General features: G+C 46.6%; 1 protein-coding gene across 1 annotated transcript in view; it reads left to right on the top strand.

Moving 5' to 3' along the window:
• LOC144493038 (phosphatidylinositol 3,4,5-trisphosphate 5-phosphatase 2A-like) overlaps window positions 1-27,515 on the top strand; it is a 135,674-nt gene that overhangs the window by 47,351 nt on the left and 60,808 nt on the right. Inside the window, exons 4-10 of the mRNA XM_078211851.1 lie at window positions 11,381-11,525; window positions 14,960-15,083; window positions 18,140-18,271; window positions 19,628-19,712; window positions 21,598-21,690; window positions 24,572-24,691; window positions 26,073-26,187. Coding sequence (XP_078067977.1) covers window positions 11,381-11,525; window positions 14,960-15,083; window positions 18,140-18,271; window positions 19,628-19,712; window positions 21,598-21,690; window positions 24,572-24,691; window positions 26,073-26,187 — 814 coding nt within the window. The remainder of the gene's footprint in view (window positions 1-11,380; window positions 11,526-14,959; window positions 15,084-18,139; window positions 18,272-19,627; window positions 19,713-21,597; window positions 21,691-24,571; window positions 24,692-26,072; window positions 26,188-27,515) is intronic.

The raw sequence follows: 27,515 nt of genomic DNA, 5'->3' as shown, positions 1-27,515 counted from the left end.
AGTGTCAGTGAGCTGTGTGAGTGTCAATGAGCTGTGTCAGTGTCAGTGAGCTGTGTCAGTGTCAGTGAGCTCTGTCAGTGAGCTGTGTCAGTGAGCTGTGTCAGTGTCAGTGAGCTGTGTCAGTGTCGGTGAACTGTGTCAGTGTCACTGAGCTGTGTCAGTGTCAGTGAGCTGTGTCAGTGACAGTGAGCTGTGTCAGTGTCAGTGAGCTGTGTCAGTGAGCTGTGTCAGTGTCAGTGAGCTGTGTCAGTGTCGGTGAACTGTGTCAGTGTCACTGAGCTGTGTCAGTGTCAGTGAGCTGTGTCAGTGACAGTGAGCTGTGTCAGTGTCAGTGAGCTGTGTCAGTGAGCTGTGTCAGTGTCAGTGAGCTGTGTGAGTGTCAGTGAGCTGTGTCAGTGTCAGTGAGCTGTGTCAGTGTCAGTGAGCTGTGTCAATGTCAGTGAGTTGTGTCAGTGTCAGTGAGCTGTGTCAGTGTCACTGAGCTGTGTCAGTGTCACTGAGCTGTGTCAGTGTCAGTGAGCTGTGTCAGTGTCAATGAGCTGTGTCAGTGTCAGTGAGCTGTGTCAGTGAGCTGTGTCAATGAGCTGTGTCAGTGTCAGTGAGCTGTGTCAGTGAGCTGTGTCAATGAGCTGTGTGAGTGTCAGTGAGCTGTGTCAGTGTCAGTGAGCTGTGTCAGTGTCAATGAGCTGTGTCAGTGTCAGTGAGCTGTGTCAGTGAGCTGTGTCAGTGAGCTATGTCAGTGTCAGTGAGCTGTGTCAGTGTCGGTGAACTGTGTCAGTGTTGGTGAACTGTGTCAGTGAGCTGTGTCAGTGTCAGTGAGCTGTGTCAGTGAGCTGTGTCAGTGTCAGTGAGCTGTGAGTGTCACTGAGCTGTGTCAGTGAGCTGTGTCAGTGTCACTGAGCTGTGTCAGTGAGCTGTGTCAGTGAGTTGTGTCAGTGAGCTGTGTCAGTGTCAGTGAGCTGTGTGAGTGTCACTGAGCTGTGTCAGTGAGCTGTGTCAGTGTCAGTGAGCTGTGTCAGTGTCAGTGAGCTGTGTCAGTGAGCTGTGTCAGTGAGCTGTGTCAGTGAGTTGTGTCAGTGAGCTGTGTCAGTGAGCTGTGTCAGTGTCAGTGAGCTGTGTCAGTGTCAGTGAGCTGTGTCAGTGTCAGTGAGCTGTGTGAGTGTCAGTGAGCTGTGTCAGTGTCAGTGAGCTGTGTCAGTGAGCTGTGTCAGTGTCAGTGAGCTGTGTCAGTGTCAATGAGCTGTGTGAGTGTCAGTGAGCTGTGTGAGTGTCAGTGAGCTGTGTCAGTGTCAGTGAGCTGTGTCAGTGTCAATGAGCTGTGTCAGTGTCAGTGAGCTGTGTCAGCGTCAGTGAGCTGTGTGAGTGTCACTGAGCTGTGTCAGTATCAGTGAGCTGTGTCAGTGTTGGTGAACTGTGTCAGTGAGCTGTGTCAGTGAGCTGTGTCAGTGCCAGTGAGTTGTGTCAGTGTCAGTGAGCTGTGTCAGTGTCAGTGAGCTGTGTGAGTGTCACTGAGCTGTGTCAGTGTCAGTGAGCTGTGTCAGTGAGCTGTGTCAGTGTCAGTGAGCTGTGTCAGTGTCAGTGAGCTGTGTCAGTGTCGGTGAACTGTGTCAGTGAGCTGAGTCAGTGTCGGTGAACTGTGTCAGTGTCGGTGAACTGTGTCAGTGAGCTGTGTCAGTGTCGGTGAACTGTGTCAGTGAGCTGTGTCAGTGAGCTGTGTCAGTGTCAGTGAGCTGTGTCACTGAGCTGTGTGAGTGTCAGTGAGCTGTGTCAGTGTCAGTGAGCTGTGTCAGTGTCAGTGAGCTGTGTCAGTGTCGGTGAACTGTGTCAGTGTCAGTGAGCTGTGTCAGTGTCAGTGAGCTGTGTCAGTGTCAGTGAGCTGTGTGAGTGTCAGTGAGCTGTGTGAGTGTCAGTGAGCTGTGTCAGTGTCAGTGAGCTGTGTGAGTGTCAGTGAGCTGTGTGAGTGTCAGTGAGCTGTGTCAGTGTCAGTGAGCTGTGTCAGTGTCAGTGAGCTGTGTGAGTGTCAGTGAGCTGTGTCAGTGTCAGTGAGCTGTGTCAGTGTCAGTGAGCTGTGTCAGTGTCAGTGAGCTGTGTGAGTGTCAGTGAGCTGTGTCAGTGAGCTGTGTCAGTGTCAGTGAGCTGTGTGAGTGTCAGTGAGCTGTGTCAGTGAGCTGTGTCAGTGTCAGTGAGCTGTGTCAGTGTCAGTGAGCTGTGTCAGTGTCAGTGAGCTGTGTCACTGAGTTGTGTCACTGAGTTGTCTGAGTGTCAGTGAGCTGTGTCAGTGTCACTGAGCTGTGTGAGTGTCAGTGAGCTGTGTCAGTGTCAGTGAGCTGTGTCACTGAGCTGTGTCACTGAGTTGTGTCAGTGTCAGTGAGTTGTGTCAGTGTCAGTGAGCTGTGTCAGTGTCACTGAGCTGTGTCAGTGTCACTGAGCTGTGTCAGTGTCAGTGAGCTGGGTAAGTGTCAGTGAGCTGTGTCACTGAGCTGTGTCAGTGTCAGTGAGCTGTCTGAGTGTCAGTGAGCTGTGTCAGTGTCAGTGAGCTGTGTCAGTGTCAGCGAGCTGTGTCACTGAGCTGTGTCACTGAGTTGTGTCAGTGTCAGTGAGTTGTGTCAGTGTCAGTGAGCTGTGTCAGTGAGTTGTATCATTTCCTACCAGAAACTGAGAGCACAAAGAACAACTATTCAGGAATAAAACCAACGTGGGTCTTGTTTAAAGTGAACAGAACCTCTGTGTTGAAGCCAATATGCATAACCATGGGCAGGTGGCACAGTGGCACAATAGTTAGCACTGCTGCCTCACAGCTCCAGGGACCTGGGTTCAATTCCCGACTTGTCTGTGTGGAGCTTGCATGTTCTCCCCGTGTCTTCGTGGGGTTTCCTCTGGATGTTCTGGTTTCCTCCCACACTCCAAAGATGTGTGGGCTAGGTGGCATCAACGCTGGCATCTCCACATCATAACTACCATCAACACCGCAAACTGCTGGCTCCAAGTGGAGAGGATCTCCAAGAAGATTGCGCATATCGACACAGACATCGGGGCTTAAGGCTCCGAAAGCTTGTGTGGCTTTTGCTACCAAATAAACCTGTTGGACTTTAACCTGGTGTTGTTAAACTTCTTACTTAGGTGGATTGGCCATGCTAAAATTGTCCCTTATTATCAGGGGGACTAGCATGGGGTTATGGGGATAGGGCCTGGGTGGGATTGTAGCTGGTGCAGACTCGATGGGCCGAATGGCCTCTTTCTGTGCTGTAGGATTCTATGATTCTTGGTTCTTGTGCAGAAAGAGGCCATTCGGCCCATAGTATCTGAGCCGGCCAAAAAGAAACTAAGAGACCAGCCACTCATTTTAATCTCACTTTTCAGCACCTGGACCAATAGTCTTGCAGGTTCCAGCACTTCAGATGCAGATCCAGGTATTTCTTAAAGGATTTTAATATTTCAGCCTCAGCCACCAACTCCAGATGCCCACCTCCTTCTGATTGGAAAAGGCTTTTCTCATGTCCCCTTTAATCCTTCTACCAATCGCCTTAAATCTGTCCCCGGTTAATTGACCCCTGAGCTAGGGGGAAACAAAGTCTTTCCTGTTTACCCTCTCTGTGCCCCTCGTAATTTTGTACCCCTCAATTCGGTCATCTCTTAGCCTCCTCCATTCTAAGGACAACAATCCTAGCCTATCCAATCTCTCTTCATAGCTGCAATTTTTAAGCCCTGGCAACATTCCTGCACTTTCTCCAGAGCAATTATGCGTTCCTGTAATGTGGTGACCAGAACTGTGCAGAAAATTCCAGCCACGGGCCTAACCAGCCTTTTTTACAGTTCCATCATTACATCTCTTCTTTTGTATTCAGTACTTCACCTCACAAAGGAAAGTATTCCACTTGCTTTCCTGACCATCTTATCCACCTGTCCTGCCATCTTCAAGGGCCTGTTTTCATGCACTCCAAGGTCCCTCACTTCCTCAACCCCTCACAATATCTTCCCATAAAATGAGTATTCCCTAGCTTAGTTTGCCCTCCCCAAATGCATCACCACACACTTTACCCGATTGAATTCCATCTGCCACTTCTCAGTCCACTCAACCAACCACTGACATCATTCTGGAGTTGACAACTATCCTCTTCACTATCAACTACGTGGCCATTTTTTGTGTCATCTGCAAATTTCTCAATCATGTCTCTCACATTTAAGATGTATGGGTTAGGTTGATTGGCCATGCTAAAATTGCCCCTTAGTGTCCTGGGATGCGTAGATTAGAGGGATTAGTGGGTAAAATATGTAGGGATATGGGGGTAGGGCCTGGGTGGGATTGTGGACGGTGCAGACTCGATGGGCCAAATGGCCTCTTTCTGTACTGTAGGGTTTCTATTTCTAAGTCTAAATCATTAGAAGAGCCCAAACACTGAGCCCTGTGGAACACCACTAGAAGCCGCTTTCCAGTCAATAAAACATCCATCGTCCATTACCCTTTTCTTTCTGTCACTGAGCCAATTTTGGATCCAACCTGCCACTTTCCCCTGTATCCCATGAGATCTCACCTTTCTGACCAGTCTGTCAAGTGAGACCTTTTCAACTGCGTCACTGAAATCCAAGTGGACAATATCCACTACCCTGCTCTCATCAAACTTCCCTGTTCATCCTGCTTCTCAGAATTGCTTCCAATAATTTGCCCACCACTGAAGTCAGACTGATTCAGCCTATAGTTTTCTGGTCTACCCTTTGCACCTTTTTATTGAAGGACTGTCTAATTTTGCCAAGGTTTTTGCATGAAAACTGAGACTGACCTGAAGGTGGAGGATTAAAACTTTATTGCTTTATAAACGATGTCATTATATTTTTAAAATCTGTTTCTTCCTCTAATTTTTTCCCCTCGAAATGTTGTCGCCTGCTTGCTAGAAGGTGCAAATACCATTGGTATTTCACCTGTTCATTCCTCATGCATGATTTTAGGCCGTTAACGTTTCCAACATTCATCTCAAAGTTAGGCCTCTTGTTCATCCTCCTGCATTGGCAGCCCTTCAGTTGTCCATGTTTCCCCACTCACTCCACCTCCCTCTAAGTCTTCCTTGAAAACACAACTGGCTGACCAAATCCTTGGTCCCCTCTTTTCGGGGAAATTTTCCAGTCCCGCCCACCATGGGAATCATAGCGGGCGGGGGACAGATCCTGCAACTTTAACATGTCTGTTAAAGGTAAAGTTCATTTGTTAGTCACAAGTAGGCTTACATTAACACTGCAATGAAGTTATTGTGAAAATCCCCTAATCGCCACACTCTGGCGCCCGTTCGGGTACACTGACGGAGAATTTAACATGGCCAATTCACCTAACCTGCACATCTTTGGACTGTGGGACGAAACCGGAGCACCCGGAGGAAACCCACGCAGAATGGGGGGAATATGCAAACTCCACGCAGATAGTGACCCAAGCCGGGAATCAAACCCAGCAGTGCTAACCACGGTGCCACACTGCCGCCCCGCCTCTGTTGATCTCGAGCTGGATTTTCTGGTTTCGGGGTGAGTGTGGCTGGAAAATCCTGCCCTTAATCTCTCAGTTAGGCTCAAGGTTTCTTTTGTATCATTTCTGTATAAGTGTGAATATTTATGATCTGATTCAAAGGCCCTCCCAACCTTGTCTCTGTCATTTGTTCTATTCTTAGAACCTCCCTCATATCAATAACCTCAATTCCTCTGATTCTCCCATCTTGTATCTTTTATTCTACCATGTGGTGTCTGTGCCTTCTGCTCCCTTGGCATCATTTTCTGCAATTCTCACCCTTTATGGAAGGCAATGGTCTAGTGGTATTATTGCTAGACTATTAATCCAAAAGCTCAACTAATGTTTTGGGGGACCCGGGTTCAAATCCCGCCAGGGTGGATGGTGGAATGCGAATTCAATTTAAAAAAATCTGGAATTAAGAATCTACTGATGACCGTGAAACCATTGTCGGAAAGACCCAGCTGGTTCACTGATGTCCTTTAGGTAAAACCGTCCTTACCCGGTCTGGCCTACATGTGATTCCAGATCCCCAGCAACGTGGTTGATTCTCAATGCCCTCCAAGGGCAACTAGAAATGGGCAATAAATGCTGGCCAGCCATGTTCCATGAATGAATTTTAAAAAAATCTCTTCCACCTTGCTCTCCTTCTCCAAGGCAATTCTTAATCTTATTTGGCTAAGTTTTGTCACCCTTTAAACTCTCCATCTTTGGCTTAGCGTCTTCTTATTTTCAGCTGATTCTACCATGGTTTAAGTCCATTAATATTCTAGATAAATTTTGCCCTATTTTCCTGTTTTAAATTTTAAGAGTAGCTCTCTTCTCAAACGAATGGACCTTCCTTTGATCCTCTCTTTTCATCATAGAATCAGAGAATTCCCACAGTGCAGAAGGAGGCCATTCAGCCCATCGAGTCTACACCGACAACAATCCCACCCCAGGCCCTATCCCCACAACCCCACACATTTATCCCGCTAATCCCTCTAACCATCCAGGGACACTAAGGGGCAATTTAGCATGGCCAATCAACCAAACCCGCACATCTTTGGAGTGTGGGAGGAAACCCGCGCAGATACGGGGAGAACATGCAAACTCGACACAGACAGTGACCCAAGCTGGGAATTGAACCCAGGTCCCTGGAGCTGTGAGGCAGCAGTGCTAACCACTGTGCCACTCATTTTATTCTCTTCCTCATAGAAAAGAGAAGACTCCAGTCTGGATTCTAACTGTATCACTATTGCAAGCACGTTTCTTGCAGTGTTGAAACAGTTGAGCAATTACCTGATAACAATCATGCTTTCAGCTCATACTTTTTGCATAATAGAGGCTTCCCTTTAAGTGGTGGCTTCCTGTCAGTTGAGAACTTGTCTGCTCCTGAGGTTAATTTTCTACATGTTCAAGGCACAAGCCCGTTGTCAATCGGAATTGCGAGAAGTTGCTCTTATGGGGACAGCTAGGCCTGAGGTTCCAAATGTGAACCTTAAAATCAAGGACTTGCCTGTAGCTGGTGAGAGCTACAAGGGGCCAATTAGTTCACAGCGAGAGGATGGGCTGAGATCAGACACGATTATCCCACTCTCCCAACCTATTCTGGAGCCAGTCCCAATTAAATAAGAACATAGGAACATAAGACTTAGGAGCAGGAGCAGGCCATTCAGCCTAACAAGCCTGCTCAGCCATTCCCTAAGACCATGGCTGATCTGGCTGCAACTCCACTTTGTAAAATAAAATAAAGTTTATTTATTAGTCACAAGTAAGGTTTACATTAACACTGCAATGAAGTTACTGTGAAATTCCCTGAGTCGCCAGTCCAGCACTTGTTCAGGTCAATGCACCTAACCAGCACGTCTTTCTCAATGTGGGAGGAAACCAGAGCACCCAGAGTAAACCCACGCAGACACACGGAGAACGTGCAACTCCACACAGACAGTGACCCAAGCTGGGAATCGAACCCAGGTCCCTCGCACTGTAAAGCAGCAGTGGTAACCACTGTGCCACCATGCCCCCCCTTTGCTGTCTGCCTCCCATCACCTTAACTTTGGGGAGACAGTGGCACAGTAGTATTGTCATCGGGCTGATTTCCAGCGAGCCAGGGGAATGCTCTGGGGACCTAGGCTCGAATCCCACCATGGCAGATAGTGAAAATTGAATTCGAAAATATCTGGAATTAAAAAGTCAAATGATGACCATGAAACCATTGTCAACTGTCATAAAAAGCCATCTGGTTCACTAATGTTCACTGGGGAAGGAAATCTGCCGTCCCCACCTGGTCTGGCCTGTATGTGACTCCTGATCCACAGCAATGCGGTTGACTCGTAACTGACCGAACAAACCATTCATTTCAAGGGCAATTAGGGATGGGCAATAGATGCTGGCCCAGCCAGTGGTGCTCAGATCCCATGAATGAATAAAAATTCTCTCATGTGCACCTTGACAAATGCTGTTTAACTGGTGTATAAAAAGCTTGGAGAAGATGGGTGGAAGAGAATCTCGCCAAAACTCCACCATCTTGCCCACCCAGAATCGGAGTGGGCCAGGGTCCGACAACGGAAATCTCTGTTGACCTCGGGCAGGATTTTGTGGTCTCACCTGAGCAAGACCATAAAATCCTGCCCTGTGAATCTTTCTGCTTTTTGCCCCATTCCCTCTGTAATCCCGGGCAACACAGACCTTGTCAAACCAGGAATAATCATGATGGTGGTCCTTTACCACGATGAGATGTGGCGAATTTACATGTCTTAACAGCAGTGCTGCTAAGGTGAATATTCAGCAGCGGGAAATGAATTTGGATGATGTTCCTGCACTACTTATTAGAAACTTTAGTACAGTGGCACAGTGCTCAGCACTGCTGCCTCACAGCGTCAGGGACCCGGGTTCAATTCCTGGCTTGGGTCACTGTCTGTGTGGAGTCTGCATGTTCTCCCCATGTCTGTGTGGGTTTCCTCCGGGTGCTCCGGTTTCCCCCCACAGTCCAAAGATGTGTGGGTTAGGTGGATGCTAAATTGTCCCCTAGTGTCAGGGGGACTAGCTAAGGTAAATGCTTGGGGTTATGGGGATAGGGCCTGGGTGGGATTGTGGTCGGTGTAGACATGATGGGCTGAATGGCCTCCTTCTGCATTGTAGGGATTCTATCAAATTTAGCATCACTTTTTAGCATTTACATTTATCATCTTATTTGAAGTAAACTTTCTTTCTGTTCCGCATGTCTGTGATTTACTTGACAGTTGTTCCATGTGAGTTCCAGGGTTGCTTTTTACAGTAACCACCTGTGTGACATTACAAAGACCACACACACTCTCGCCAGCTCGACAGATTTCAGAGTAATGCTCACCTGTCAACGGTTACCACATCCTGGTGATTTTGTTGTTTAGAGAGACCTCAAGTAGAAGTTAAATAGACTGAAATGGGCTAAAGACATGAGGAACTGCGGGGAGATTCTCTTGTAACTAGTCCCATCATGTGCAAGCAGTGGTGGTGGGGGGAGTGTGAGAGTCAGTAATGGAATCAGTGCGAGGCCTGTTCAGTCGAGTCGCGTTCAAATAATTCCAGTGAGTTAATGGCGCTGGTTAATGTTGAGAACCAACTGGGAGTCGCCAACAATGGGAGGTGAACAAGAAATCCAATGGTTCCAAGTGTGGGAATGAACTGAGAGTACAATGTGGAAGTGGAAGAGACAACCCTGGACAGATGGAAGCTGTGAGTAAAAAGTAAAAGTTTATTTATCACAAGCCGGCTTACGTTAACACTGCAATGAAGTTACTGTGAAAATATCCTAGTCGCCACACTCTGGTGCCTGCTCGGGTACACTGAGGGAGAATTTAGCATGGCCAATCCACCTAACCAGCACATCTTTGGACTGTGGGAGGAAACCGTAGCACCCGGAGGAAACCCACACAGACACGGGGAGAATGTGCAGACTCCACGCAGACAGTGACCCAAGCCGGGAATCGAACCTGGGTCGCTGATGCTGTGAGGCAGCAGTGCTAACCACTGTGTCACTGTGCCACCCTTACTGGGTGCTGGACGTTTCTTTGGAATCAGGAGGAACATTCAGATCCACTGAATAAAGGGAGGAGAGTTCCCCACAGTGGAAATAGCACCAGAGCCCTACACACTGCCCATCTGGTTTGTGCCGAGTTGGGCTCACCAGTTTTCATAGCTTGCCAGAAAATCCACCGTAGATTGGATGTCGGGAGAGTACTGCTCGGCAGCCTTAAGCGCCATAAGACCCCATTCCCACCCAAAGCTGGCCATTCATAACTCCTCAATTACTGAAGCAGATCATGTCCATATGCAGCAAGACCTGGACAACATTCAAGCTGGGCTGATAAGTGGCAAATAACCATCTCCAAGAAAATAATCTAACCAATCAACGGCACTACCATTCCTGAATCCCACATGATCAACATCCTAGGGGTTACTATTGATGAGAAGCCAGCAATATAAATACTGCTACAAGATGGGCGGCATGGTAGCACAGTAGTTAGCACTGCTGCTTCACAGTGCCAGGGAACCGGGTCCTATTACCGGCTTGGTTTACTGTCTGTGTGGAGTTTGTACATTCTCCCCACGTCTGCGTGGGTTTGCTCCGGTTTCCTCCCACATTCTGAAAGACATGCTGGTTAGGTGCATTGACACAAACAGGTCAAGTGCATTGGCCTGAACAGGCGGCGGACTGTGACGACTAGGGGAATTTCACAGTAACTTCATTGCAGTGTTAATGTAAGCCTTACTTATGACTAATAAATAAACTTTAACTTTAGAGGGCCGCACAGTGGTTAACACTCCTGCCTCACAGTGCCAGGGGCCCGGGTTCGATTCCCGGCTTGGGTCACTGTCGATGTGGAGTTTGCACGTTCTCACTTTGTCTGCGTGGGTTTCCTCCGGGTGCTCCGGTTTCCTCCCACAGTCCAAAGATGTGCGAGTTAGGTGGATTGGCCGTTCTAAATTAACCCTAGTGTCGGGGGGATGAGTAGGGTAAATATGTAGGATTACAGGGATAGGGCCTTGGTGGGGTCATCGTCGGTGCAGTCTCGATGGGCTGAATGGCCTCTTTCTGCACTGTAGGGATTCTACGATTCGAGAGCAGGTCAGAGGCTGGGCATTCTGTAGTGAGTAGTTCACCTCCTAAGTTCCCAAAGACTATCCACCATCTACAAGGCACAAGTCAAGAGTGTGATGGAATACTCCCCACCTGGATGATATAGTTCCAAGAGCACTCAGGATGATGACACAATCTCAGATAGAGCAGCCTACTTGATTGGCACTCCAGCCATCATCTGAAGATGTCACTTTCTCCCATCACCGACAGTGGCAGCAAAGTGCAGCAAGATGCACTGCAGCAACTAACCAAGCTTCCCTTGGCAGCGCCTTTCAACCTACGACCTCTACATCTAGAAGAACAAGGGTAGTGGGTGCATGGGAACATCACCAACCGCAAATTCCCCTCACACTATCCTGATTTGGAACTATGTCTTTGTCCCTTCACTGTGGTTGGGTCAAAATCCTGGAATTCCTTCCCTAACATGACGGTGGGTGTACCTACACTGCACGGACTGAAGCGATTCAAGAAGGCAGTTCTTCGCCACTTTCTCAAGGATAACTAGGGATGGACTACAAATGCTGATCTTGCCAGTAACTCTCACATCCCATGAAATAATTTTTAAAAAATCCCTTGGGGGAAAAAATATAATTATTATATTTTCACAGTAACTTCATTGCAGTGTGAATGTAAGCCTACTTGTGACTAATAACTAAACTTTAACTTTTAAAAAATCCCATGGGAAATAATATAATTTTCTTTTTGCAAAACTGCTCAGCGATTCTCTTTTATTAATAAATCGATGAACTCAAATATTCTTAATGAAGTGTTGTGTTTGTGATGTGTTACAGACTGAAAAAGGTGTCCCCGTGAAGCGATTCTCTTGTCTCAACGACCTGATGGTTAATTATCAGCAGCCATACCAGGGGCTGGTAACACCACTACAGTATCCCGTGGAGAGAGAAAATGAGAAGGACATCTTGGATGATCTGTCAGGTGATTAAATATCATTGATGAATGGCTTCGGTTTGATATGCTCGCATGAGTACTGATAGTACAGGCAAATGTAATGTTGTTTCACTTATTTTGCAGTGAGCTCAGTATCAAATACCTTCCATATAACTTAATAAAGCAGTCATCATAGAATCATAGACTCCCTATAGTCCAGAACGAGGCCATTCATAGAATCATAGAATCTACGGCACGGAGACAGGCTCTTCAGCCCAAACTGGTCCATGCCGAATAAAATGCCCATCTAAGCTAACCCAATTTTCCTCCATTTGGCTCCTATCCCTCCAAACCTTTCCAATCCCTGTATCTGTCCAAATACCTTTAAAATATTGTCAAAGCCCCTGTCTCAACCATTTCCTCCGACAGCTCATTCCAAATATGTACCACCCTCTGTGTAAAAAAGTAGCTCTTCAGGTTCCCATCGAGCCTGCACTGACAACAATCTCACCCAGGCTCTATCCTCGTAACCCCACGTATCTACCCCAGCTAATTCCCCTGATGCTAAGGGGCAACTTAGCGTGGCCAAACAACCTAACCTGCACATCTTTGGACTGTGGGAGGAAACCGGAGCACCCGGAGGAAACCCACACAGATACGGGAAGAATGTGCAAACTCCACACAGTCACCTGAGGTCGGAATTGAATCCGGGTCCTGGGTGCTGTGAGGCAGCACCACTGACCAGTCATTCTTGGCATGGATTTGTTACAGGATAAAACCACCAGGTACATGAGGGATCATTTTAGCCAAAGAATGAAAACAGGTGCTTAGAAAATACACCTGTTTAAAAGTCTAGATATTTAGGTCAGAGTTGCTGTTTACCATAATTTGAACTGGCCACACAGTGTTAAACCAGACATGCATGTCCAGCAAGTGCTACATGGTGGCAAATGGGTAGTACTGTGGCACAGTTGTTAGCACTGCTGCCTCACAGTGCCAGGGACCCCGGGTTCGATTCTGGCCTTGGGTGTCAGTCTGTGCGGAGTTTGCACGTTCTCCCTGTGTCTGCGTGGGTTTTCTCCGGGTTCTCTGGTTTCCTCCTGCAGTCCAAAGATGTGCAGGTTAGGTGGGTTGGCCATGGTAAATTGCCCCTTCGTGCCCCAAGATGTGTCGGCTAGGGGGATTAGTGGGGTAAATATATGGGGTTACAGGAATAAGGCCTGGGTAAGATGATCCTCCTGTAGGGAGATGACCTCCTGTAGGGATGCTATGGGATTCTGTGATTTTCATGGAATGGTATACATGGGTTTGATATACCCACTTGCACCGTAGATGTGGAGGTCACTGGCTGACCCATCACAGCAAGTAACAGGATGGGTCAGGGACTGGGACGGAGGGCTCACAAGTTCTTAAACTGGGCACATGGAGTCCACAATGGAGGTGGTCCAGACAAGGAGGAGTGTCCTACACCTGCAGTGAGACTCTCCTCTGTTTCCTGCCTCGATGCTTCCTCTAGCCATTGGCATTACTCTGCCTTGAGTTGATTTCCCATTCTCCAGTTTAAGAACCTGTGAGCCCTCTCTCCCAGTCCCTGAGCCATCCTGTTACCTGCTGCAGTGTGTCAGCCAGTGTCCTCCACATCTATGGTGCAAGTGGGTACATCATAACTCTGTCTTGAGCTGATTTCCCATTCTCTGTACAGACGAAATGGGACCCTGAGCATGATGTCCATGGTAAGAAGTTTAACAACACCAGGTTAAAGTCCAACAGGTTTATTTGGTAGCAAAAGCCACACAAGCTTTCGAGGCTCTAAGCCCCTTCTTCAGGTGAGTGGGAATTCTGTTCACAAACAGAATTTATAAAGACACAGACTCAATTTACATGAATAATGGTTGGAATGCGAATACTTACAACTAATCCAGTCTTTAAGAAACAAAACAATGGGAGTGGAGAGAGCATCAAGACAGGCTAAAAAGATGTGTATTCTCTCCTATGATGTCCATGACCAGGGTCATGGACACAGTCATGGACACATGAGACACAGTCTGTGTGGAGTTTGCACATTCTCCTCGTGTCTGCGTGGGTTTCCTCCGGGTGCTCTGGTTTCCTCCCACAGTCCAAAGATGTGCGGGTTAGGTTGATTGGCCATGCTAAAAATTGCCCTTAGTGTCCTGAGATGCATAGGTTAGAGGGATTAGCAGGTAAATGTGTAGGGATATGGGGGTAGGGCCTGGGTGGGATTGTGGTCGGTACAGACTCGATGGGCCGAATGGCCTCTTTCTGTGCTGTAGGGTTTCTATGATTTCTATGATTTCTATGACCAAGCACCCCACAACAACTCCTTAAATGTGTCCAACAAGGTGGTGTAGCACAGTACCTAATCTCTTAAGAGAATTTTCAAATTAAATATTGCTGGAGTATTGGTTACGTCTTGGTAAGGTATTCCAAAAAGACTTTCGATGTGTTTTTGAGGTGCTCTTCAAGCAGCAAGTGAAGATGATAAGTCGTGCTTGGAGTTAATGTCAATGGCCTTGATTACTCCCAATCCTCTGATCGCTGTTAGGAGAGGGCATTAGTTCAAGTGCTATATCCACAAGATACTGAGCAGCCTCCCTAATGAACACTTTAAGTGAGAATTTGCTGCCCTGCAGCCATTTTAATTTTGAAGTTGTCCAGACCCAGGGCAAATCTCAATCGAGAGAGGCACAATGGCACAGTGGTTAGCACTGCTGCCTCACAGCATCAGGGACTGGGGTTCAATTCCGGCCTTGGGTCACTGTCTGTATGGAGTCTGCACGTTCTCCCCGTGTCTGCTTGGGTTTCCTCCGGGTGCTCCGATTTCCTCCCACAGTCTAAAAGACGTGCTGGTCAGGTGCATTGGCCATGCTATATTCTCCCTCAGTGTACCCGAACAGGCGCCAGAGTGTGGCAACTGGGGAATTTTCACAGTAACTTCATTGCAGTGTTCATGTAAGCCAACTTATGACGCTAACAAATAAACTATAAACTTTAAAAAACAGTTCTGAAATCTCAAAGAAGCTACAACCGGAAAGCTTGAAATGGACCGGTGCTTTGAATTTGCTGAAAGAAAGAAGAAAGTCAAGATGAATTCGAAGACTATTTTTGAAGAATTAGCATAGTTCTGAGAACTATGACTTTGGTGGAGGGTAAATGTACAGTGACAATATCGGACTGTTTTCTTTGATTCGAAATATATAATGACAATTTAGAACTGTTACTTATTTGGCTGTTCATCTTTTTTTGTGAAATAAATTCCCTTAATCTTTCAACTTGAGATGGGGTAAAGAGTACAAGGGTATTAAAAAGGCAAATCGGTTTTTGATCAAAATACAGTTGTGAGAAAGCAGTCAGGTACGTTCAGGCTTTTAGAGGCTGAGTACCTTGTGTCCATTTCTAAGAATTCTTCTGTTTCTGTAGATCAGGATTACCAGAGGTTTTACAGCTTTCTTCTTATTCCTTAGATGGAGAAGATGAGAAACCAGCTTTGCCTCCTCGACCATCCAACACCTCCACCATGACTTCAGAAGCGACGAATACCTTAATGCAACAGCTACAGGAACGTTTGCAGGAGGGATCTCTGAAAAGGTAGTGCTGCAAAGCATATTGTTTGAAGGACTATTAAATTTCCGCTCACTGACTGGGATAGAGATAGAGTGAATGAAGAAAAGGCGATGGAATATCTAAAATGTGTGATGAGCTCCTTCTATATGTCTAGAAGGGCAGACCGATTAGCTAAATTCAATCTTGAGTAAGTTTTTAAGTTAAGTTTAAGTTTATTTATTAGTGTCACAAGTAAGATCACATTAACACTGCAATGGAGGTACTGTGAAAATCCTCTGGTTGCCACACTCCGGCACCTGTTTGGGTACACTGAGGGAAAATTTAGCACGGCCAATGCACCTAACCAGCACGGGTTTCGGACTGTGGGAGGAAACCGCAGCACCCGGAGGAAACCCACGCAGACACGGGGAGAACGTGCAGACTCCGCACAGTCACCCAAGATGGGAATTGAACCCATGTCCCTGGCGTTGTAAAAAATAGGTCAGGTATTGAATTATATTGTGCGCATGAATCACAAAAGTAATGCTCAGAAATACATTAAAGTTTTCTATATGATAAATAGCAATGGAAAAAACAATGGCAAGTACAGCAGTTCTATTCACATAAAATCTTTAAGCACTCGAAGGAACTCAGAGGAGCATTATCAAACACTGAGCCCCATCAGAACACATTGAGGCAAATGATCAAATATTTGGTCAAAGTCTGAGGCTTTAAAGAGAATCTTAAAGGACGAAGGGATGTGGAGAATCAGAGTGGTTTAGAAAGGGAATTCCAGAGCATGGGGTCTTGGCAACTGAAAGCATAGCCACCAATGGTGGAATGGTTCAAATCAAAGTTGTTCAAGATCCCAGAATTGGAGGAGTGTAGACATCTCAAAGGGTTGTTGAACTCGAGGAGTTTACAGAGATAGAGGGGTGAGGCCCTGGAAGGATTTGAAAACAAGGATGATAATTTTATATTTGAAGCATTGCTGACCTGGGAGCCAATGTAGGTCAGCGAGCACGAGAGTGATGGGTAAATTGGGTTTGGTGTGATCTAGGATAGGGGCAGCAGAGTTTTGGATGACCTCACATTTATGGAGGGTATTCCAGGAGCTGAATTTAGTCAGAACACTGGGAGCCCCGATGGCGGGTCTGAATGCTGGGGCATCCCTGCCTTGACTGTTGGGGCCGCTGTTGGGCTCCAGTTGAGAGGATGCAGTAAAGGAAGCCACGCTTACGGCAAGGTGAGTGGCATAAATAGCTGCTGGGACCAGTCAGACAGGCCCTATGCGGTGAGAGGAATGGGGTGACAGGTAGGGGGAGCCGTTGCTCTGGGGAGGTTATTGCCGCTGGGCAGGGGGAAGGGTTGAGGGGCGGAAAATGGGAATGTCCATAGAATCCCTACAGTACGGAAGGAGGCCATTGGGCCCATCGAGACTGTACTGACCACAATCCCACCCAGGCCCTATTCCCGTAACCCAACACATTTACCCAGCTAATCCCCCTGACCCTCGGGTCAATTTAGCATGGCCAATCAACCTAACCCGCACATCTTTGGACTGTGGGAGGAAACCGGAGAACCCGGAGGAAACCCACGCAGACATGGGGAGAACGTGCAAACTCCACACAGTGACCCGAGGCCGGAATTGAACCCGGGTACCTGGCGCAGTGAGGCAGCAGTGCTAACCACTGTGCTGCCTCACTGTGCCACCGTGCTGTCCATTGACCTCAGGCAGGATTTTCTGGTCACGGGTCGAACAAGCCTGTAAAATCCCACCCAGAGGCTTTGAATATATTGAAGCCAGAGCCGGATAGATTTTTGTTTAACAAGGGAGTGAAGCTTATCGGGGGATAGACAGGACTGTGAGGTTGAGGTTACAATCAGATCAACCATGATCTTATTGACTGGTGACGTAGACTCAAGGGGCTGAGTGGCCTGCTCCTGCTCCTAATTCGTATGCTTGCCTGTCCACAGGTCCTTGAAGGCAGAAGGACAGGTGGAAAAGGTGGTTAAGAAAGCATATGCAATTCTTTTGTTTATTGGGCGAGGTATTGAATAGGGGTGTAATGATCGAACTGTATAAAATGCTGGTTTAGGCCTACAGTTGGAACGTTCTGTACAGTTCTGGTCACCACATTACATGAAGGACATAATTGGTCTGAGAAAGTCCAGAGAAGATTTACAAGAATGTTGCCTGGCTTGCAAATTGTAACCATGCGGAGAGATTGGATAGAACAGGGTTGTTTTCTTTAGAGCAGGGTGACCTAATTGAGGTTTCCAAAATTATGTGGGGCCTAGGTAGGTTTGACAGGAAAGACTTGTTTCACCTAGCTGTGGGGTCAGTTACCAATGAGCAGAGACGCATGGTGATTGGTAACAGGATTAGAGGAGACATGAGGAAAAGTCTTTCCGCCCAGAGGTTGTTGGGTGTTTGGAATTCACTGCCCAAGTTGGTGATTGAGGCTGAAACACTCAACTCACTTAAAAGATTCCTGGGTCTGCATCTGAAGTGCTGGAACCTGCAAGGCCAGGGGCCAGATGCTGGAAAGTAGGATTAAAATGAGTGGTTAGTTTCTTTTTCTCTTTTTGGTCCGGTTCAGATACAATGGGCTGAATGGCCACTTTCTGCACCAGAGCTTTCCTATAGTTCTATGGATCTATATTCTTGCCCAGTTGGAGGTAAGAGCTGAAACTCAGATCTGAGGAGGGTCGATATGGTTTTACATGGTCTGACTCAATTTGAACAAGTAATCAGACTGTGGTTTTGAACTAATAGCAAGGAAGTGGAGTTTATGGTGTGGGGAGGAAACATGAGCTTTAGTCCTTCTGATGTGTAAGTGCCCAGAATACCTCACGGTTGTGATCGAAAAATCTTAGTAAGCTGAAACGAACTTATATTTCTGCACTTATGTCATCAAAGTGTTTTGAAATGACTCACTCATGGAACAGCTTCTGGGCAGGAATGTATTTGAACACCTACTGATTATAATTGCTTGAACAACTGATGGAATGTGACGATATTTAAAATAATTATTAACCAATTCAACCTTTTGAGTACATGTGCAGTAATAGCATCTCCTTCTTTACAACCCATTCAGTGAGTATGCTACATTGGTGAATGACTACTTGAAGATGAGCCTTCAAAAGGACCTTGATGCCATGAGTATGGGGACCACAAGTCTCTTACATCTCAACAAGGCCATTGTGAGGTTGTGCAAAGACCTAGACAGGTAAAGTATAGCAACAAGACCAGGCACTTATATCCTTTTAATATTAGAATCAAAGAATCCCTACAGTGCAGAAGAGGCCACTCGGCCCATCAAATCTGCACCCAGGCCCTTTCCCGCTTCCTATCCCTGTAACCCCACACATTTACCATGTCTAATCCAACTAATTTACACATATTGGGACACTAAGGGGCAACTTTGCATGGCCAATCCATCTAAGCTGCACATCTTTGGACTGTGGGAAGAAATCGGAGCACCCGGAGGAAACCCACGCAGACACGGGGAGAATGTGCAAACTCCACACAGACAGTCACCCAAGGCTGGAATTGAACCCAGTTCCCTGGCATTATGAGGCACAGTGCTAACCACAGTGCCACCGTGGTGTCCTACTGGAGTTTATTACTGGAGTAATAAGCAGCAAAACAAATGGGCTTGGATTAATGAGGCAGATCTAAATGTGAAAAAAATGTTTAATTGCTCTATGGATGAATCTGAAGAGCAGGAAATACCGATATCTTAAAATAAAGCCAGAAAACTCCAGAAATACACAGCGCGTCAGCACCTAGAAAGTAGGGACGATAGATTTCGGAATATGCCTTTGATCAGAATTCAGGACCGAGTCTCCACATGAAACAGTAGCCAGCCGTTTATTTTAGTTCAGATTCTAATAGCCACAAGGTCAGAGAGTCGTAGTGGCACAGAATAGGCCATTTGGCCCATCGAGCCTGCTGTGCATTTCCTATGTTTTCTGACCTGTGTGTTCTTTACTTGGAATAAGCAAGGGGTTGAAAGGTTACAGGGGGGTCAGCAGGAATGTGGGATTGATGTTACAATCAGATCATCCATGATCTCATTGAATGACGGAGCAGGCCCGAGGGACTAGGTAGCCTACCCCCGCTCCTAATTCCTGTCTGCCTATCTTCATATGTTCATTTATTCTGCATTTTGCACATTTAAATTAGTCAGAGAGACATGATAAGTGACGAAGCAACATCTTTGCAATTTTCTGGATAAAAAGGCACTGGCTCATTAAAGGTTTCAGGGACTCAAATTCAAGATTAACCTTTTAGAATGAAGCTATTTTATATTAGCCCATATTCATTGTGGACTAATATAAAATAGCAGAAGGCTGTGGAGGCCAGGTCATTGAGTGTCTTTAAGACAGAGATAGATAGGTTCTTGATTAATAAGGGGATTAGGGGTTATGGGGAAAAGGCAGGAGAATGGGGATGAGAAAAATATCAGTCATGATTGAATGATGGAGCAGACTCGATGGGCCGAGTGGCCTAATTCTGCTCCTATGTCTTATGGTCTATTCTTCTTACCTCTCTGCTTCAATTCACTTTCTGCTTTATACAGGGAGATAGACCTGGTGGTCACCAACCTTGACGCAATAGCACAAGTATTTGGTGGGAATGCCCACTGCAACACACTCAAAAAAGAGGTGAGATATGAATTACGTTTCAGGGCCAAAGTGAGCCAGCAGAGAGGGGCATGGGTTGGCATAGGGTTTATAAACATCCATGGGGGTGGATAGAGAGGCATAGGTTGGGATTGAGGGTATGGGGGTCCATGGGGGTGGGCGGGGGCATGAGATGGCATGCATTGACAAGGGGTGGGCCATGGGAAGGGCATAGGGGGTGAAGGGTATAATGGGCTTTATTGTCTTTAATGTCTGTTTTCACAGCTGGGTGTTGGTCTTTTACACAGCCCGACTCCGCACTTGGCAGCCCCTTTGGTCACCTCTGTACTTTCACCTGGAACAGCAGGCACAACTGCAGTTAACACCTCCCCCACCCCCCCAATCCCAGATCAAAAATAGAACATCTGGGTACTATCTCCCAAGTTGAAGTTGGGAATTTTCCCAACTCCATGTTCCTGACTCAGGGAGCAAATATTTGGCCCGATGACTCTAGTTTTGGGTTTAATTAAACCATTTTCAAACTGAACATGAAATTCTATCATATTATGATCACTCCGTTCATGAGGCCTGTTTACTACAAGGTTATTAATTAACCATTTCTCATTGTACAATACTAGATCGATAATAGCCTATCCCCTAATTTGTTCATTGGCATACTGATCTATAAATCTATTTTGTTTACATTACATGGGGTAGATTCAGAGAAGCTGTGTAAGATTATTTATTAGTGTCAAAGTAGGCTTGCATTGAGGCTGCAATGAAGTTACTGTGAAAATCCCCTAGTGCTGCCATATTCCGGCGCCTGTTCAGGTATATTGCGGGAGAATTTATCACAGCCAATGCACTTAACCAGCACGTCCTTCGGACTGTGGGAGGAAACTAGAGCACCCGGAGGAAACCCATGTTGACACAGGGACAACGTGTAAACTCCACACAGACAGTGACCCAAGCTGGGAATCGAACCTGGGTCTCTGGCGCAGTGAGGCCGCAGTGCTAACCACTGTGCCACCCTTCTTCGAGTAGGTCTCTCATAGAATCACTACTGTGCAGAAAGAGGCCATTCAACCCATCGAGTATGCACTGACCACAATCCCACCCAGCCCGTAACCCTTTATATTTACCCTGCTAATCTCCCTGACTCTAGGGTTAATTTAGCATGGCCAATCCACCTAAACCACACATCTTTGGACTGTGGTAGGAAACTGGAGCACCCGGAGGAAACGCACGCAGACACAGGGAGAACGTGCAAACTCCACACAGTGACCCAAGGCCGGAATTGAACCTGGGTCCCTGGCATTGTGAGGCAGAGGTGCTAACCACTTTGCCCCCCAGGGGTTATGATTTTAAAATTGCAGCTAAGCCATTGAGGAGTAAAATTAAGAATCACTTTTTCATACAAAGCTTGGTGGGAATCTGGAATCCTCACCTTCAGAAGCCTGTGGGTGCTCGGTCAGCTGATATTGTCATGACTGAGATTGATAGATTTAATGGTCTCGAGAGATATGGATTAAAGGTGAGGTATACGAGTTGAGATGCAGAACCACCATCATCTAAATGTATGGCGGAACATTCATGATTCATGTGCCGGAACATTACCGCCCTGCTTCCCAAGGCTCATAAAATCCCACCTGAGGCCCACACAGAATGCCGTTCTGCAAGCCTCGCCTGCCCTGATTCTGGGGCAGCTGAGGCAGTAAAATTTCAGCCATAGTCTGTTCATGTTCCGATGTTCTTGACTTTAACCAAAAGAGTAGTAATGAAGTGGTGGTTTTTCACAACAACCTCCGTTTTGTTGTCCATTATGAAGCCATGCCATGTGGTTTATTGAATTAGGAAGGAAATCTTGGGAACCAATGTTTATTTTTCTCATGTCCAATGTTTGATTATTGTTGTTTTATTTTCGCAGGAGCCTCTCAGTCCAAGTGGTGCTCGGGAGCTTGAAGTCCTCATCAACAAAATTAAAAATCTGGGCAATATGCTGCCTAACATGGAGGAGAGGGTAGAGTTTCTCTGTCTGATTTTGAGTTGGTTCATGTGAGAGCTGGTGAATAGTTTGTTGGGCTACAAAGAACATAAGAACTAGGAGCAGGAGTCGGCCATCTGGCCTCTCGAGCCTGCTCCACCATTCGATAAGATCATGGCTGATCTTTTTGTGGACTCAGCTCCACTTACCCGCCCGCTCACCATAACCCTTAATTCCTTTACTGTTCAAAAATTTATCTATCCTTGCCTTAAAAACATTCAATGAGGTAGCCTCAACTGCTTCACTGGGCAGGGAATTCCACAGATTCGCAACCCTTTGTGTGAAGACGTTCCTCCTCAACTCAGTCCTAAATCTGCTTCCCCTTATTTTGAGGCTGTGCCCCCTAGTTCGCCCGCCAGTGAAAACAACTTCCCTGCTTCTATCTTATCTATTCCCTTCATAATTTCATATGTTTCCATAAGATCTCCCCTCATTCTTCTGAATTCCAATGAGTATAGCCCCAGTCTACTCAGTCTCTCCTCATAAGCCAACCCTCTCAACTCCGGAATCAACCTGGTGAATCTCCTCTGCACCCCCTCCAGTGCCAGGATATCCTTTCTCAAGTAAGGAGACCAAAACTGTACACAGTACTCCAGGTATGGCCTCACCAGCACCTTATACAGCTGAAACATAACCTCGTTGTTTTTAAACTCCATCCCTCTAGCAATGAAGAACAAAATTCCATTTGCCTTCTTAATTACCTGCTGCATCTGCAAACCAACTCCTTGAGATTCCTGCACAAGGACACCCAGGTCCCTCTGCACAGCAGCATGCTGCAATTTTTTACCATTTAAATAATAGTCCATTTTGCTGATGTCCCACCATAGCACAATGACAACTAATTAGTTACTAGCGGCTGAGAAATGTGACTGGGGTTTCCACAAACAGCTGAGGCAGGCTTGCCCTCAGCTTTCAGCCTGTCACCTGAGCCCCTGTTATGCCGGCAAACCACCGGCCTCAATGTGAGAGATGCAAAGAACAAACAAAGAACAATACAGCACAGGAACAGGCCCTTCGGCCCTCCAAGCCTGTGCTGCTCATGTGCCCACTAGACCATTCTTTTATATCCCTCTATTCCCAGTCTGTTCATGTGGTTATCTAGATAAGTCTTAAACGATCCTAGTGTGTCCGCCTCAATCACCTTGCTTGGCAGTGCATTCCAGGCCCCCACCACCCTCTGTGTAAAATACGTCCCCCTGACATCTGTGTTGAACCTTGCCCCCCTCACCTTGAACCCGTGACCCCTTGTGTTCGTCACCTCCGACCTGGGAAAAAGCTTCCCACTGTTCACTCTATCTGTGCCCTTCATAATTTTATACACCTCTATTAGGTCGCCCCTCATCCTCCGTCTTTCCAGGGAGAACAACCCCAGTTTACCCAATCTCTCCTCATAGCTAAGACCCTCCATACCAGGCAACATCCTGGTAAACCTTCTCTGTACACTCTCCAAAGCCTCCACGTCCTTCTGGTAGTGTGGTGACCAGAACTGGATGCAGTATTCCAAATGTGGCCTAACCATCGTTCTATACAGCTGCAACATCATATGCGAACTTTTATATTCTATGCCCCGTCCAATAAAGGCAAGCATGCCATATGCCTTCTTGACCACCCTCTCCACCTGTGCTGCCACCTTTAAGGATCTGCGGACAGTTACGTTTTATGTAAGTTGGATTTAACCCAGCTTGCGAGGGAAAGCATTCATGAAGAAAACTCTGGTGAAATTTTTATCTGCTCTTGGTATGTGGGCAGTACTGGTCAGGCACTAATTATGGTTTACCCTGAGGGCATTAGAGGACTTGGGTCACATGTACGATAGAATCTACAGTGCAGAGCGAGGCCATTTGGCCCAATGAGCCTGCACTGACAACAAACCCACCCAGGTCCTGTCCTATCCCCGTAACCCCACATATTTACCATGCTAATCCTCCGGACATTAAAGGACAATTTATCATGGCCAATCAACCTAACCTGCTCATATTTGGACTGTGGAAGGAAACCGGAGCACCCGGAGGAAATCCACGCAAACACGGGGAGAATGTGCAAACTCCACAGAGACAGTTACCCGAGGCCGGGATTGAACCCGGGTTTCTGGCCAGACAGGCTAAGGGCTGGCATATTCCCTTCCCCGAGGACATATGCGAACCAGTCAGGTTTTCATTACCAGAGTGGAATGTGAACTTGCAATCTACGAGTTACTAGTATTGCACTCAGTATTGCACTCAGTATTGCACCTCACCGCTGAGGGAGAGTATGCAAAGAACAAATAGGAGAGAGTCAAGGGTGGAACAGATTTGTATGGACCCAGTGGATTGATTTTGGAGGTGTTCTTGTAGCAGCGCTCATTGCCTGCGCCATTTACAAGTTCATTTGTGGGACATGGGCATCGCTAGGTGGCCAGCATTTTATTGCCCATCTCTAATTGCCCTTGAGAAGGTGGTGGTGAGCTGCCCTCTTGAATCGTTGCAGTCCATGTGCTGTGGGTTGGCCCACAATGTTTTAGGGAGGGAATTCCAGGATTTTGACCCAGCAACTGCAAAGGAACGATGATATATTTCCAAGTCAGGATGGTTAGTGGCTTGAAGAGGAACTTGCAGGTGGTGGTTCCCATATATCTGCTGCCCTTGTCCTTCTAGGTGGAAATCTAGAAGGACAAGAGCAGCAAATACATGGGAACTGGAACTCTTGCTAATCTAGGACCCTTCAAAATGTCCTCCACAAAGACTTTTCTTCTTTCCCAATGTTAGCACAATGCCACAGCTTATATCACCAATGCTAAAATCAAAAAAAGGATGGGATTGCATGCTTGTATTCTGGGAATGGAGCTCAACTAATATTGTCCATTGTGGTTTGTTGACAGGTTCTGAGGGGATTACAACACCTGGCAGCCACGCATGGGGTGGAATTACCTATTCATTTAGCATCGCCTGAAAACAGCACAACGAATTCATCCAAATCCAACCCAATTCAGACCTTTGAGGTAAAAGGAAAAGCTTTTCTTACTTAAAACAAAACAAAAGTTTTGGTGTATAAGCCTTCATGGACAGGGATTGGCGGTGTTGGGTATGGAATATTCACGTCCAGTAACACCAAGCTTCGCAATCAAATGTGCAGCAAGGCTATTTGGAAAAGAGTTTCTTTATGTAAAGATAGCTTGGAAGTTATTGCTTATCATTCTCTAACTTCTCCGCTCATTTTATTCATAGGGTGGGATTCTCCACCTTCTCTGCGGTGTGCTTTGCGGTAGCGGAGGCGGCCTGCCATTGGCTGGTGGCGGGTTCTTCCAGTCCTACCACTGGCAATAGGTTTTCCCGTAGTTTTTATCCTCCGCTGCCGGAATACCTGCGACAGGGGTTTGCTATCGGCGGGACTGGAAAATCTTGTTGATGTGAACGGCTGGAAAATTTTGGCCATTGTCTTTGGCTAAGAGGCGATAGTGTAAACAAGCCATGTCTCACATTCCTTAATGAAAAAGATACATAAGTCTGAGATCATGTACCAACTGACTCAAGAACAGCCTCTTTCCTGCCTTATAATAAGTTGATCTTTCTCTACCACCTAGTTATGACTGTAACACTACATTATGCATTCTCTAGGGTGGCACAGTGGTTAGCATTGCTACCTCACAGTGCCAGGGACCTGAGTTCGATTCCTGGCTTGGGGTCACTGTCTGTGCAGAGTCTGCATGTTCTCCTCATGTCTGCGTGAGTTTCCTCCGGATGCTCCTGTTTCCTCCCACAGCCTAAAAGACGTGCTGGTTAGGTGCATTGGCCATGCTAAATTCGCCCTCAGTGTATGCAAACCGACACCAGAGTGTGGCAACTAGGGGATTTTCACAGTAACTTTACTGCAGTGTTAATGCAAGCCTATTTGTGACACTAATAAATAAAATCTCCTTTCCTTCTCATAGAAATCATAGAAACCCTACAGTACAGAAAGAGGCCATTCGGCCCATCGAGTCTGCACCAACCACAATCCCACCCAGGCCCTACCCCCATATCCCTACATATTTACCCTCCTCTATTTCTCCTCTATGAACAGTATGCTTTGTCTGTATAGCGTGCAAGAAGCAATACTTTTCACTTTGCACCAATACATATAACAATGATAAATTAAATCAAACCAAATATTACTCTTCCAAACTGTTATCTACAAAGATTCTTCCTGATGTTATCCTTGGGAAGAGGCACTATAGTTCCTTGATATATCCTTATTGTAACAAGGCAGATATTATGAAGGCAGATGCAGCACAAGCTGTGTCTATTGGCGTGTATGTGCATGTACGTGTGTGTGTGTGCGCTATTATGAACATATGAAACAACCTTACTCAGGTAAAGATTTCTACTTCTTTTTACCTTTAGGTAAAGCTTGGAAAGACTCAGAAATATACACTGAGTGTTGACGTGGATGGGGGAAAGCTTCAAATCTCCAAGAAAGCCACTGGCTCACCCGAGGAATCCATCTCATACGATAAAAGTAAGGAGAATTGGTGATTAGTCCAGACCAGCACCTACCCTTCTGCTCTGGGTACATTGCCAACAGCATTCCTTACACTTCTCATTTAGGATTTCATCATATTAAAAAACCTGAAGAGAAAACAGAAAGGAACAAGTTTGCAAGATGATTATAAATAAGGAAGCCTTGTTTGGCACCCTTCGAAATGTATGAATTCAGATATTCCCCCTGTGTTGAGTTACATTTTTCTTAAGTGATTCACTGTAGCACCCAGAAATACTCCGCACAGTGATCTCTCTCTGGGGAGCAATATTTCCCGATATCAGTTCTGAAATGGTCTTTCACTGATTTGAAACTATGATCTCTTATTCTGCTCTCACGATTTACTTTGAAGTTTCGTGAGTGGACTTTCTTTAACTCCTTAATGTTGTGCATGCCGCACAGTCTGTTTTAACCCTTATACGGGGGATAAAGAATTGCGAGTAGATTTCTTGTTAGTACAACAATATTTATTTAAATACACAATCAATAATCACCCACCCAACCAACAATAAGTTATCTTACAGAAATACTAAAGTTCAAGTCCAATACTAGACCTTGACTTAACTTTGCGTGACTGGCGAGTACCCAGGCAGATATTGGCCTTTATCTGTGCGCTGGTCTCTGTTGTCCTCTGCGTAGTCTGGTCTTTTGGTCTGGTCTGAAACTCTGGCTCTGGTCTTTCTTCCTTCTCGGGTGTGGTGGCTCTCCTCGTGCTGGTCGTTGCTGGCGATGGTCACCATTGTTGTAGCTCTTTTGTGGGGTCAGAGAGAGAGAGAGATTCTTGGTTGCGCAGCACCCTTTATACCTCGTTGGTTTTCGCACCCCTTTTGGCCATTGCCAATCAATCGATCAGGACTTGATCACCCTGATCGATAAAGTCCAGTCGGGTGCTGCCACACCAATCTCTGGGTGTGTCCCCAACGGCCATGTCTGTCGGTGCTGGAGGCACGTCGGACACACACCTCCCTCCCGAATAAGGGGTTAAGGCGTCCCTATGTCTGATAAACAACCCAGTTTGACCAGAAAGTCCTGGAGATGGCCCATATCCTGTGTATTCAGTCGTCTGAGCTGCAGCCTGCTGTTTTAGTTCTTGCCCAATTGTCCCAGAGTGCTTTACAAATCACCATTTTAGGTGGTCTGTTTGGCCACAGTAACAAATCCTTAACACTGGGCGGCGCAGTAGCACAGTGGTTAGCACTGCTGCCTCAAAGCGCCAGGGACTCCTAGCTGGGTCACTGTCTGTGTGGAGTTTGCACATTCTCCCCATGTCTGTGTGGGTTTCCTCTGGGCGCTCCGGTTTCCTCCCA

This window comes from Mustelus asterias, chromosome 4, assembly GCF_964213995.1.
Source record: "Mustelus asterias chromosome 4, sMusAst1.hap1.1, whole genome shotgun sequence".
In the NCBI taxonomy this organism is placed as follows: domain Eukaryota; kingdom Metazoa; phylum Chordata; class Chondrichthyes; order Carcharhiniformes; family Triakidae; genus Mustelus; species Mustelus asterias.
Note: the sequence above shows the minus strand (reverse complement) of the source record. Positions and strands in the feature narration are given on the sequence as shown.